Source organism: Phaethon lepturus, unplaced genomic scaffold (genome assembly GCF_000687285.1).
Source record: "Phaethon lepturus isolate BGI_N335 unplaced genomic scaffold, ASM68728v1 scaffold50114, whole genome shotgun sequence".
Classification (NCBI taxonomy): domain Eukaryota; kingdom Metazoa; phylum Chordata; class Aves; order Phaethontiformes; family Phaethontidae; genus Phaethon; species Phaethon lepturus.
Genome location: NW_010534984.1, coordinates 11391 through 25564, shown reverse-complemented (window position 1 = coordinate 25564; position 14174 = coordinate 11391). Strand labels below are relative to the sequence as shown.

General features: G+C 42.2%; 2 protein-coding genes across 2 annotated transcripts in view; one reads left to right on the top strand and one right to left on the bottom strand.

Annotated features, from left to right (window-relative positions):
- The window catches only part of CCT2 (chaperonin containing TCP1, subunit 2 (beta)), a 12117-nt gene extending 5675 nt beyond the window's left edge, over nucleotides 1–6442 (top strand). Inside the window, exons 9-15 of the mRNA XM_010285665.1 lie at nucleotides 631–734; nucleotides 2509–2628; nucleotides 3215–3343; nucleotides 3438–3541; nucleotides 4558–4657; nucleotides 5303–5444; nucleotides 6145–6442. Of these exons, the coding sequence (XP_010283967.1) occupies nucleotides 631–734; nucleotides 2509–2628; nucleotides 3215–3343; nucleotides 3438–3541; nucleotides 4558–4657; nucleotides 5303–5444; nucleotides 6145–6175 (730 nt within the window). The 3' untranslated portion in view covers nucleotides 6176–6442. The remainder of the gene's footprint in view (nucleotides 1–630; nucleotides 735–2508; nucleotides 2629–3214; nucleotides 3344–3437; nucleotides 3542–4557; nucleotides 4658–5302; nucleotides 5445–6144) is intronic.
- A 2523-nt stretch (nucleotides 6443–8965) lies between these two features.
- LRRC10 (leucine rich repeat containing 10) lies at nucleotides 8966–9805 on the bottom strand. The gene has a single exon (XM_010285664.1). The coding sequence runs from the start codon at nucleotides 9803–9805 to the stop codon at nucleotides 8966–8968; it is 840 nt and encodes a 279-aa protein (XP_010283966.1).
- Nucleotides 9806–14174: the final 4369 nt, after the last annotated feature.

Genomic DNA, 14174 nt, shown 5'->3' with positions numbered 1-14174 from the left:
TGAATCTCTACAGCACTCAATCTCTAATTTGGAAAGGAAAAATAATTTGCCGTAGCACTCCTGAGTGGTCAGTGACCATTTAGCTTTGGATGACTACTTTGTTCTAGAGAGTGGGATACATATTAATAAGACGCTACACACTCTTCTCTGTGGTCTCCTATTTGTATATGTTACAAGACTGCGATTTATTGTTCCCATAGGGTTGTATACTGTTTGCATTTTGTATTGGTAAAGGAATTAAAGACATTACTGCACACGTTGTTTTAGTGCACCCTGCTAGAATAGGCAGTTAATTGCCCAGCAGACATCTAGGGTCAAAGGACTTCGAATTTAAAGCATATGGGTTCTTGTGCATTGATAATGTGTCTTCAGGGGAAGAGTATTTCAAAGAGCCATAACAGTTTGAATTTTTCAAATTTTTAGCTTTGTATGTTTTCCTGTCATTGCATTTGCTTCTGTATGGTGTAACATTCCATGTGTGGCAGGTGCCTCACATATTGACTGCTTTTGTAGCTTTCAGAAACCTGTCCATGTCCACGCTACTGAGAATCGTGTGTCTTTCATTACCCTGGTATTTTAAAAAGTTTGTTCTTTGCGTAATGGGAAGATGTGCCTGTGCTTTAATTGTAGACAGTTGATCTACAACTACCCTGAACAGCTCTTTGGAGCTGCTGGCGTCATGGCTATTGAACATGCAGATTTTGCTGGTGTAGAACGTCTGGCTCTTGTGACAGGTATGTAGGGTACCTTATCATATGAAATTTAGAGGGTCACTTTGTTTGTTTGATCTTCAGTAAATGTTAATGCTTGATCACCTTGTTTACTTTTTACTAATAAGCAGATCTGTGAATGTGAAAAGTACCCCAAATAAGCTTTATTTTACAAAACTTAAATACAAATGTATGTGGAGGACCCTATGAAATTGGCCATAAGTAACTTTGGATTTATCAACTGCTCTATAGCTGTCAGTATTTTTGAGAAGCATGTAACTCGGTTTCTATCTTTAGTCTGTTATACTACACATGTGATGTCTGTTTTGATTCTGAATCCTCCCTGAATAATGATTTAAACATAATTTTTTATCTCTAGCAGCTGTGAATAAAGGATCATAATGCTAACTGTGGAATATAATTTAGCCAGTTTGTGCCAGTTAGTTATTTTCTTTCATATTTTAAAAACATTATCAGTTAAGTTCCTGCTTGATAACTTTTGAAATGTTTGTTTTCTAGGGAAAAGATGAAACTTAGCGTAGAAAGAATAAGATGATAAATCTACAAATTAATACCGTCTTGTTACAAATAGCTGTTCTTTGATAGCAATAATAGAGAAGTCTGAAGAGTCATCCTGTGTTAAAAATGTGGGCCTGAGTCCTTGACTTGAGGTGCTCAAATAACATGAGCAACCTGTTGTGGTTTTTTTTTTTTTGTAGTGGTCAGTGTATTAACTAATGCAAATGAAACATCTGGAATGCCACAGATGATTCTTATTGCTGAAGTTAGAGATAGTTAACTGGGACATCATAAGTTGATTGTGAAAGTGGATTTACATTGCAGGGAGAAAGGAAAAGATACTGACTTCTTCAGTAGAAGTAGCAGTTGTGCATAACTGTCTGTAGGCACATTGACACTGGAAAACGCTGTGTTGAGAGGAGCACTGCTTATGTTCTGGAACAAATTCAAAGTATATTTTGTAGGCAGAGCAAGTGCACCACATCAGACCACACTGTGTCAAACAGTATAGCTAAAAAAAATAGAAAAGCTACTTTAATTCAATAAAGACAAGCTATTTTATGTCAAGTAAACACAAACTCTCTACTACAAATCTTGTCTTTCCTTGTACCGCTGCAACTACAGCAGTGCTGCAAGCTAATGTGGAATAATTTGACCATGCATTGGGAGTGAATACATGTAAATGGTCTTCTAATGGGAATAGCAAAGTAGTAGAACAGTATTCCATTCAGAGACATTTTGGTCTTTGTAATAGCTGTTTTGTTTATGGTATAAACAAATGGTGTACAATATTGCTGCTGCAGCATGGCATGAGACTCATGATTAGTGAGAGTAGTGGCCCATGGTTGTCAGCTATCATCAGGCAGGCAAAACAAATACTGGCTCAAGCTTGAGTTTAAAAACAGAACAAACTTGATTTAGTATCTTATGAATACTTCATCAGTAAATGCTACTAAAACTGTAAACAGATTGACATGTTAATACTGGCAAATACCAACATTTAGACTTACCCAGACAGAACTCAAAAGCATTACAGCTATTGTTGTTCTTGTGATGTGAAACAAAATACTGGTGTTTTAAGCACTTGTCAACATCAGTAAAAGGTTTCTGGTGCCATATGCTGACACTGGAAAAAGTTGGCTTATCAGTACTGTTAATTTAAATTTATTTTTGGGCAATTAGGAAGTTGAATTTTTATTTTCCTCCCTTGGTTAGACCTTGCGTGAATAGATGATTTCGTCATGAGCTCTCTGACTTTTGTATGATCTTACACTTGTAGGTGGTGAAATTGCATCAACCTTTGATCACCCTGAGCTAGTAAAACTAGGAAGCTGCAAGCTTATTGAAGAGGTCATGATTGGAGAAGATAAACTCATTCATTTCTCTGGAGTGGCAATGGGTGAGTGTTCTACCCCTAATGGCATGTTGTAACACTTGTTAACGCTCTGCTAACACTGTTCAGTTACCAGGATGGTATAGCAATTTTGTAATGATTCATGTCACCGTTTTCATTAAAGCCTTGCTCTTCAGTAAAAGCCCTGCAAAGATGTATATTCACGGTTGAAATTGTTCATCTACATAATGTTAAACATACACATACACATTTGTAAGGCTGGGAACCAAAAATTCTGCCTTGGGAGATTAAATTGACAAGAAAAGTAGCAGTCTGTCATACTTCAAGAACTTGAGAGCTTGTTCCAGTAAATGCTAATACTGTAAGTTTCTGAGGGGTTGCTTTGAGATAACATTAATTTTCTATTAAATGAAATAAGGTGTTGTGGAACAGTTCATTGATCAAAGCAATAGAGTAGTATACATCATTTCATTCTACCAGTGAAATGTCATCATGCTTTCTTTTTCCCCTGAAATCAATCTATGTAAAACTTGACCACGGTGATAGCAAAACGATTACAAATGCTTTGTGATAGCCTCTCTTTGTGTCTGTTTTGTTTTTTTTTTAATCTTCTCGCATTTGCGCTTTTTAGGTGAAGCTTGCACCATAGTTTTGCGTGGAGCAACACAACAGATTCTAGACGAAGCAGAGAGGTCTTTGCATGATGCTCTCTGTGTTCTTGCACAAACTGTGAAGGACACTAGAACTGTGTACGGTGGAGGTGAATATTAGATTCTTTGTACTTTGTATATGATACACATTTCGTACTAGAGTTCAAGTCAGAAAGAAAACATCTGTGTGTTTTCAATGAATAGGTTGTTCAGAGATGCTGATGGCTAACGCTGTTGCAGAACTTGCCATCAGAACACCTGGCAAAGAGTCGGTTGCAATGGAGTCCTTTGCTAAGGCTTTGCGAATGGTAAGTTTGTTTAATCAGATTTCTGGATTAGTAGACATAAAGTTTACTAACTTTACATCGGAAAATTGTGACTTTTTCAAAGTTTGGGGTTTTCTAAAAGTAAAAAAGTGAAATTTAGCCACATATCTTGGATGAACAAAGGGGAAAAAGTTGCTGTTCTCTCTTTTGATAAAACACCAAGACTTTTTTTCTAATCTGCATGTTACAGAATTCTCAGTGTTCATGTTAGCCCTCTTCTGCTTGGTTCTGGCTCCTCTTACCTGCAAGGTTAAAAGTGCAGCAGAAATAATACAGGAAGATCTTAGCTGGTTCAGTTGACAACTGATTAGAAAAGAGCAAAGCTTCTTTTCTACTGATACTCTAATGCTATTTGATTGTATTCATGCTTCTAGTACTATCTAGGTTTCTAGACTTATATTGGAGATTTCATCTTAATAGGAAATACGACTATCACAAGAAACGTTTATAGAATGTTACTGTGCTAACAGACTGTCAAATTGAGCAAAAATTGCCTTCCTGTAATTTAAATTAGGGAAAACCTTCCTTAGGAAAGGAAAGACCATAGGAAAACATTTGTCCCAAGAAAATTAAGTTAAAGAGCCGGAAGGACTTGGCATTACCTCTTCAGTGCAATTTGCACTGCTGTCACTTAAACAGTGAACAGAATGATATGGTAGCAAGCTTATGTTCTTAAAATGAAACCATTTCTCCAGTTGCAGTCTGAAATGGTAAGATAGAGACAGATTTCTTCCTGTCCATTTAAAGTGAACTGACACATCTGCTGACAGTCTTTTCAGCTACTCTCTTAACAGGGTCTGAAGCAAAATCCTTAGGAAGGTAGTTTGATTTTTCTCTTTTTCCCCGTCTTCTGATCACTGTAACAGATCATCTGCCATGTTCTTGAAATTTCCTCTTCTTGAAACTGAGTAGTAAACTAATAGTATCAAAGTATGTTTCATGTTTACTAGGGATCAGTCCCTGCATTAATTAAAAAAAAACTGTGTTTATCCCCTTAGATCCCAACAATAATAGCTGATAATGCTGGTTATGACAGTGCAGATTTGGTTGCTCAGCTCAGAGCTGCTCACAGTGAAGGGAAGACTACTTACGGACTTGGTAAGGGGCTTGATCCTACTTCTGTTACTGGATTGCTGTTTGGGAGAGGGATTAGTCACCATTAGATTAGACCATTAGATTGATCGCACCTGTTTGTCGCCAATATATTCAGATGAAAGAACTGAGTGTTGATTTCTGTTTGCTTGGCATAAAACACAGGTGTGCAATGTTACATTCCTTTGTCATTCTATCAGGCTTTTCACAATAGAGTGAAAAGCTTTGTTTTTGAAGGGGATGGTTTCTACCTGTAAAAAGCATTTTCCTTACATTGAGTCAAGTTGTATGAAGCTTAAAAAGGAAGCTGTTGATTTAAATACAAACAAGCAAAGCCCCCCCACCCCCCAAAAAAACCTTAGAAGTTGTGGAGAAGAACTCCGAAGTTGATACACCTAAGGAAATAGTGCTGAGAGTCCTGTTGGGATCTTGTCTTCCCAAGTGTATAAAGTTATCATCATTAATTTTTTGTGTGTAATTGCAACATGTTAGGCTTAAATCAGGAGCCTTGAAGTGAAAGACTTTATTTAATACTTTCCCTGCTATCAGTATGGTTCATTTGAGCAGGCCAGTTACTGTCAGCGTCTTGTAATTTCACTAGGAAAAAAAAAGCTAAACCAAACCCACCTCTTAATGTGTCTCTTCTTCAAGATATGAAAGAGGGTATCATTGGAGACATGGCAGTCTTGGGAGTAACAGAAAGTTTCCAAGTCAAGAGACAAGTTTTGCTGAGTGCAGCTGAAGCAGCGGAAATGATTCTTCGTGTAGATGACATTATTAAGGCAGCACCAAGGTATGATCTGAGTATCTACATGGTCAGTTACAGTAGTATGGAGTAGCCTCCTTCTGTGGAGGAGTAACTGCAGAAAAGTCTTGTTCTAAAAATAATTTATTTGAAATGAAGACTGACATCTGACATGCTAACGTTCACGTTAACTGATTTTTTTCCATTAGGATTCTGAACAGGCCTTTAGAGCCATCAGTGCGCTTAAGTTAGTGTGCCTGAGCAATGCCTAGTTAATCTTAGGTCACCAGCTACTTGTGTGCCATATATAGTACTAAAACATCTGCAGAGGCGAATGACCAAAATGTAAGGGATCATACTGTTTTTTTTTCTTTTGGGGGAAAAAATGTTTGAATGCTCATCTGCTTCTGAAGTGGAACAGGCGGCTAAAACAAAACCACATTTGTTAAAAAGTTTGTGAAGAAATGCCACTTGTAGGCAGGTTTATCATGTGTGTGCCTGCTACCAGGTAGTTTGCCCTGGTGTGTGAATCACAGGTTTTTACTGTGGTCAGGGGTGGTGTATTAGCTTTGAGGTGATGCTGCCTTTTATGCTGTGAGAAACAGCTAGCACTGAACACAAAATAACAGCTAAAAATTAAAAATAAGGGTGGGTGGGGAGGCTGGTGGACATCAGCATCAGGGGGACTTTTCTGATTTTTTTAATTGTGGTGTTTTTTTTGTTTTTTTTTTTTTTTTTTTCTTCACAGAAAACGCGTGCCAGACCATCGCCCATGTTAAATTTTCTTTGGTAGCTGAGGATGCGTGGACCAGATCTCACCTAGTAATTTTTTGTAATGATCTAATTTTCGTGAGGTTATGGAACAGAGGCTTGAGACGAGCATCTCCATCAATGGCATGAAATAACTGTCTTCAGTTGGTTTTAACTTATTTCAGTTTATGTTTGTTGTGGGGGAGATTCACTTGCAAGTAAAACAGGGGCTTTATGCAACCCTATTCCTTCTGTTCCTCTCCAGGTTCCACTTAAATATATGCAGAAATAAAAAAATAATTCAAATCCATCAAAGTTGTGCTCCTCTTCAGTCCTCAGATGCTGCAGGTGGTGACCTGATGCAGGCAGGCGGTGGGAAGGTTAACCTCTCTAGCCTTGATAGTGTGCTGGTTTGGGCTGACCTGCTGTGTTTACTGTGAGTGGTTTATTCCAACCCTGGCTGTATAGCTTTGAGTTGAGATCCTAGAAATGGGCGCTACGTTAAATGTTATCCTCTTTTCCTGATACTGTAGTGTTACTCAATTTTCTGATGATGAAAGGAAGAGCAAAAGCTGAAAAGGAACCTTGGTCAATGACCAGAACTACAACTTAAGGGATTTTACAGCTTTTTACACCACAGATTTTATGTTGATAGTTCTGCGGAGCAGGGGGTGAGAGGAAGATGTCGTTTGGGAGAGGTGTCGGCACCCTGGACCAAACAGGCTCTGTGACTATAAAGTACCGGGCTTGGGCCAGCTTTACAAGCACCTGTTATTATGGTAGAGGGCAGTTAGTGGAAAACATGCCAGGCTGCATCACGTTCCCTTCTTTGTTCCCGCCCTCCCCATTGTGGCCCACCTTTATATTCTCTTTCCCATTCCTGTAATTGCTGCAAAGGCAAGGTGTTTCTTAATTGGACTAGTCTGTGCTCGGGTGGTAAGGAAGGCTGTGATGCCTGCAGCCATTTTGCCACAGATTCTTGACGACTGTCAGCAGAGCCAAGCGGAGGTGCCAGCTGGGCGTTTGTGACCTTTCTGGCCCTTGCAAGTGTCATGCAGTGCCTTGGCAAACACTGGGGGAAGTCTGCCAAAGCAGGAAGATGAACTGGAAATCGAGACAGTGGCTGTGCAAACGTTTTTTTCCCCTTAGGTTTCCTGAAATGAAGAGGATCTGCTTACATAATGCTCCTCCAAACTCTTGAAACAGCCTCTCTTCAGATCTCCAGAAGTGACAATGCTGTGCAGAGCACACTGTATTCAATACAAACCATTGACAAGCATGTGAAAGCACCTTCTTCCCCACCCCCTCAGATACATAAGGTACCAGGTCAGTTCTACATGAGATAAAACATTGAACTTGGGTGCTAAAAAAGCCCCAAGCTATTGTCCTGCTGAATAATTTTTTTGTAGGAAGAAATAATTTGTCAGCACGAGGTTAGATAAACTGAACTTTTCCTTTCCAAATTCTTTAATTCCAAAGACAGATAGTTTAACTGAGCAAGATGCTAGTATACTTTATTTAGTGAGCACACTACATGGGTGCCAGCCAGATCCAAATCCAGACCTCATTTAACAAGAGAGCAAGTGCTAGCAGAGTCTATATATTTCCAGATAATTTTTCAAGCATGTAAGTGACATTAAGCAGTCACAAACTGGCATTGGATCAAACCTTTTCTGGGAAGCCAACTGCTGCTGCTGCAGGCTGCGCTGATGAGACAGTGCTGCTGACGAGTGAGGCAGAGGGGGAAGTGGCTGTTCTGCACCACCACGGGCTCCCCACCCTTTTTAAAAAGCTGTCTTTTACCAAACTCGGTGATATGTCCTACGGAATCAGAAGCTAAAAATGTCATTCTGAGACAGATTTTACTGAGACAGTAAAGCAAAACATACTTTACAAAAAAAGTTCAGTGCGTTCCCAAGGGAATCCGAGCTGGTCCAAGTTGCAAACTGGAGAAACACCCAGCTGAAGTCAACTGAGTAAAGTTTGTCTCAGCTTCAACTTCTGTGGAAGCCTGTAGCAGCAGGCTCCAGCCCCAGGTTTTATTCATGGAAGTTTACCTTTGCAGCTCTTGTGTATTCTCTGTTTTAATCAGGCTCTGGTTTTCTTCTCTGCTACTGCATGAAAACTCAGCACGTACAGCTCCCCTTACAGGCAGCATTGTAGGTGACACAAAAACTAGCAGCAAAGTCTCTAACTTTCCTTACCATCATTTAAAATGCTACTTGGCAATAACAAAATGAGTGGCCACGCATTTTCCAGGACAAAGGTGGCAGTGGTAAGAGGAAGAGCTTGCTGTACACACACACTTTTTCTTGATAGCACAGCCAGGGCTCTGGTAACCGCTTCCCGTGTGGCAGGCAGGGAAACATTCTCGTTTCAGAGAAGTCAATTGAGACAAATGCTGTGGGTTACTTTAGACCTGTGACTCCCACCTGAGAGCTGAGGCTCGGCCACCTCTGCAAGGTGGAGGTGAGAAGAGCAAGCCTGCAGGTGAAGAGTGGAGAGTCTGTACGTGCTCCGTACATACAGTCCACCTACAGAAAACATCTAAACTGTGTCTTCATCTCTGCTGCGAACTCTAGTCCCCGTGTGGGAAGAGAGGGGAAAGGGAGGAAGTCTTGTCTCTGGAGCGAGTGCTGGGTGCTGTGCAAAAGGGGATGTCTCTACAAGTGAGTTTTGCTGTCGCCTAGGTCTAAACCAGTGCACCTACTCCTGCAGACTAGCCAGGTGGTGTGGTGCTCCCGGGATACCAGCAAGCAAGGGAGGTTGGGCGGCGTTGTGAATGCCCTGCCACCTTGGCCAGAGTGGGCAGCTGAGTATCAGCAGGGCTCGGCTTCTAAGGGCTCAGGCTTTGCAGCAGGAGGTGGCAACGGTTTCTCATCAAGCGTGATTTCTATCACTGCCCCGGACCGCTTGCGGGGTTCGGGGGTCTCCTCCGACCACCTACCCACTCTGCGCACCCCTTTGGCCACTTTGGGTGCGTTCCTGCAGGGGTTGTGGTCGTAGATCACCAGCTTCAGGCCGGTGAGGTGAGCCAGGCTGGGGAAGAACCGGATGGAGTTGCGATCCACGTCAATCACCTCCAGAAAAGGCATGTCCAGGAGCACAGGGGGGAACTCGGACAGCAGGTTGCCTGACAGCCAGATGGTGCGCAGCTCCTGCAGGCACCGCAGCCGAGCAGGGAGCGCGCGCAGTGCGTTGGAGCCGGCGTGCAGGGTCTTGAGCAGGCTGAGCTCGCACACCACCTCGGGAAGGCATTGCAGGCAGTTGGACTCGATCCAGAGGGTCTTGAGGTTCTGCAGGAGCCGGAGCTCGAGGGGCAGGCTGCAGAGCTTGTTGTTGCCCAGGTAGAGGATGCACAGCTGCTTCAGCGTGCACACGACCAGGGGCAGCGCTTTGAAGTTGTTGAAGTCCAGTGCCAGGATCTGCAGGTTTTGCAGCTGCTCTAGCTCAGGGGGCAGATGGTTCAGGTTGTTGTCGCTCAGGTACAGCTTGACCAGTTCCCTAAAAGAGCAAATGTGCAGAGGCAGCCGCCTCAGCTGCCTGCCGCTCAGATCCACCATTTTGTCCACTGGCATCTCTTCTAGGTCTTCCAGGAGGTACTTCTGGCACTCGTCGGAGGGCACAAAAGCAACTATGGCTTTCAGACTGTTGCCCATCCCGTGACTGACTTTGTTTAGAGATTGCCGGGACTGCAAGGGAGAGGAGCCCGCCTTGGTCTTCTCCTGCTGTGCACTGACCTGCCGGTAACTCTGTCTTCCCAATATAAGGCTTTGTTTACATGGCACCGGCCATTAATCTCAAGGGCTCTGAAATGTTTCTGATAACCGAATGAGTGTTTGGTGATGGGGCTTACAGACAGGACAACTTCAGGCGCAGGTCTCCCTCTCTCACCCACGCTCCCACTTGTTCCCCGCCCCCAAAAACATTCCTCCTTGCCTTTTCCTGCACACTATAAATGTCGGATTTTGCCCCAAACTACCGCCCCTGTGCCCTAGCCCCTTACCTCTCCCTCTGACTGTGCTGTCCATGCAGCTGCTGCTGGCTGCGGGGATTGGCTCAGGAAAGTAAACACCACAGAAGACCAAATTTTTAAACTCAGATGTTTAGCTTTCATGAAACTTTCAGCGGAAATATCGGATGTAATCGAATTGTTGTTTAAAACACCTGTCAAGACTTGACTAACTTTCCAGATGAGTGACACTTTTAGGGATTTACTTTGGAAGGTGCCAAATACATAATTTCAAAGTGTAACTTGCCACCCAGTACTTATCTTAAACCTTTAACACAAATACTTGGCAAACTGCTATCTTGAGCTGTTCTACTATTTATGTTCCTAATTTAATGGTGTTTACTATAGCCTCTGGCACTCTTGACTGCGTAGGGCCTTTTTCATTACTTCTTGTCTGAATTGCCATTTAATATGCTTGCTATGAGAAGCTGCCAAGGCTCTTCTCTGGCCACCTTCTGACCATGCTACTGCAGTTCCCATGTCCATACCAAAACTTGGCAAGAAACTGCCGTGGATTTAATTCCCTCAAGATTCTTACTTGTTACAAGTGAGATAAATACAATGTTAGAAGTTACGACTATTTAGATGTGACAGTGTAAACTGTTCCCCTCCTCTCAGCAAGACCCACTGCTATTCTGATTGCTCTCATTTTTAGGAGGAGCTTTCCCATGTGTAGGCATCTCTGTGTACTTTGACTCCTTGAGCTGCTGCTGGTTTAAGCCTTCTTGGGGATTGTCCTACCTGCATATTGGTCATGGCTCTGCCATGATCTTTGAATTTGAAAGCTGGCAGGGTGTTTTAAGGTGAAATGACCTTTCTGGCAGCTGGTGCTCTACTATGATATCTACAGCTCATTGCTGTCCTTTTCCACGCTTACTGTAATTTAGGGAGGATATTTTCTTCAAACAATCTGCAGTCAGTTTCTGGGCATTACGTGCTACACAACCAAAATACGTGATTGCCAGGAGTGACATATTAGAAAAACAAAAGTCAGAGCAAACAGAAGATTGAGAAAAAGGCAATATCAGTTAAGGTGGCCTCTGGATCTCCAGTCAATCCTGGTAATAGAGAGCTCTCTACTATCACTTGCTTTCAAATGTAAAGCAGCTCTTAGCTGTCAATTGAGTATAGGCTATAGGATGTTTACTGGTCTTTTCCCTGTAAGATGAGTGGCTGTACCATGCAGCAGCCTGCAGTATAAAGGATGTGTGGAGGGTTTCCTTGGGGAGGAGAACAACAGAGAGGGCATCTGGGGACCAGTATAGTGGCAGGACAGAGAACAGCGAGTGCTGCGACCCAAGTGCCATAAAATTGGTTTTGGATGGAGAACCTGGGCAGAGTATCAATCCTGGAGAGCAAAGACATGTTGCAGTCATCTGTGGCTGTGCTGTGGAAGAGAGGCGCTGAAAATACTTTCTCTCATGACAGAAGGCAGGGTGTGCTGGGCGTAGCATCCTGGCAGCAAGAGATCGTTTGCACTTAATGAGCATCTCTGAGTAGCCAATTCTTTATTGCTTTAACACTATGTGCCCTGTCAGAGGACTACTGGGGGGCACGTGTCATTCCTGGATTTCGCAGGGCATCCTTTTCCAAGCAGTTACCCTGGAATGTGATCTGACTTTTAAGAGAATATTCTCCATGGCCCTCAGCAGTTTTTGTATTTGTTTCTGATTCTAAGCAGCTGTGGCACCTTCTAAAGGCAAGGCTCCCCACCCTGTTGAGACACTGTATGCTACAGGTGTGGAAAAACAAATGCATTTGGCATAAATAATAGTAGATTTACATCCATGGCAGAGACATGTCCTTTAGACAAATCCCTTCAGATATCCTGCTGATCAGAACAACATAGAAGCCTAGGTAAGAGTATATTAATAGTATAGTTTAGGTACATTTTTCTTACCAATCCATATGGAGAGAAATAACTTTGCAATATACCTTATGTCTATAGACACAGATACATACATATTTTTTCTACTTGGATTATTTCTACTTAATGACACTTTTAAGCCACAGACAACTATTTCTTAGAGATCCTCTGCATTGTAGTTTAATCATTATTCCAGCTTATCAAAAAAGGTCACGTTGACCTTTTGTTTCTGCATGTTGTACCTCTGTTGGATAAATGAATGTCTGCTTGGAACACACTGTGAGATCAGAGTATTTGGGAAAAAATAACCTTCATGTGGTGGGATAATAAAAGGTTACAGCTGCAATAAAATGAACAATCTTGATCCTTCTGAGAATCAGCAATTCAGTGGAGACTCTAAGGCAAAGGCAAGTCCCCTCAGTAGACCGAGGGCGGTGTTTTGAAAGCCACTTCATGTCTTCAGAGTTATCCTGATGCCCTCCAACATGAGCATTAATGACTTCCCAGAAGTATTTGTGGCATTTAAGAAAAAGTTCAAGTGATAAAGGCGACCAGCACAGACATCTTGCTCTTGTCAAAGCGACACTGCCCTACTAGAGGGCATGACATCTGCTCTGCTGCACATCAGGTGGTGTTTGTAGGCTCCTTGAGAATGCTTTTGCCTTCTGAAAGCTCACAAACAACCACAGCCATTGCTCACCATTTTAATTTCCAGCACCCAGCTCCTGCAGCTTGATGGCTAGGATGGCTGCGGGACAGAAGATGTGGTTGCTTGCTGAGAACATGTGTAAAACCTCTGAGTCGAGAAGAAATGGGGAACACTGCTCAGAGCTAGACAATTAAAAAAATAAATCACAATAGAATAGAAATCAATATAAAAGCTGTGTGTTGTTATTCCTGCATTTTTTGAGTTTGTTTTTTTTTTTAAATAAAGTGTTAGAATAGAGATACTGGTGCTTTTTCAGATCCAAAGCTCTGCACACAGCTGTATGGTGACACCGGGCTTAGCCTTTGCTGAGAGCTGTTGGTGTAGCCCTCACAATTTTGGAGGCAAGTTTGAAAAAGCCAACTATGTATTTCAAAATCCAGAGACTAATGAAGAGAACTCTAAAATAATTTATTTTAAGCCTCTCATGCACCTCCTCAGCTACCCCCTTCCTGTTAAAGGAATAGTTTTTAAGAATGTCTTTAGTATGTGCTCTATGTTTATTTAAAGTCTGTGACAGGCATTTAGACCCCTTCTTCACTCATAAATGCTGTGTGTTTGGTTTTTTCTGTTGTTTTTTCTTGACTGGAGCATCGCTGCTAGAGTGGATGATGACTCCTGCCTCCTCTGTGTTCTTGACATTCATTCTTTGCTACACGCCATCACACATCTGCTCTCTCTTGGAGGACTGGAACTTAGTTCCAGTTCACCTTCATGTGGTGAGCAGTCTATTTTAAATAAGCAATGTATTGCAGGAGAGTAGTCATCATTGCTCTTTTCCCAGCATCCTAGCGTAGTCTTTTGAACAAAAATGGCTGATCATTCAAATTTAGCTTTAATGTACGCTAAACTGCAGTATGTAATTTCTCACTGCACTTTGTCATACGGTGGAAAGATTCAAAAAGTCTCATAAGTAACTCGCAGACTCAGTGCTGAGCTTCCTCCCAGGCAACTAATGGGTTTGGGGTTGCTCTCTGTCAGAGCGGAGTCTCTTTTTGACCTCGTTCTTTTTCTGCCAGCTTGACTTGAACCTAAGTGTCAAGCAGGGGTGGGAACCGCTAACCTCAGGAAACTCACAGGAAAATAAATCCCAGCGAGTGCTTCCAAATGGCTTCCTGGGATGTGTACAAAACCACTGGCTGTTTATTACTGTATGTTGCAGCCTGTCATGGTTTTTTACTTTTAAGACCCATTTTTGGGGGTGGCAATCACATTTATGTTTAGACTGGAGCTCTCCTATAAATAGGGATTTACACTTCAGTTGTTAGGGGATAACTGGGCACAAGCCCATCAAATGTCTGCTTGCTCAGCCCTGCTGAAATGTCTCCATGTAAAAGGGAAATGGTTATTTCTTGTGTCCTCTTTCTCTATGTTGGACAATTCTGGGCCACTTTTCACTAAAGTGAGCTTGAAAAGCAGCTTATTCAGAGGGAACCAGGCAAA

Coding starts and splice junctions, on each gene's coding strand:
- LRRC10 (XM_010285664.1), bottom strand. CDS start 9,805: ATGGGCAACAGTCTGAAAGCCATAGTTGCTTTTGTGCCCTCCGACGAG.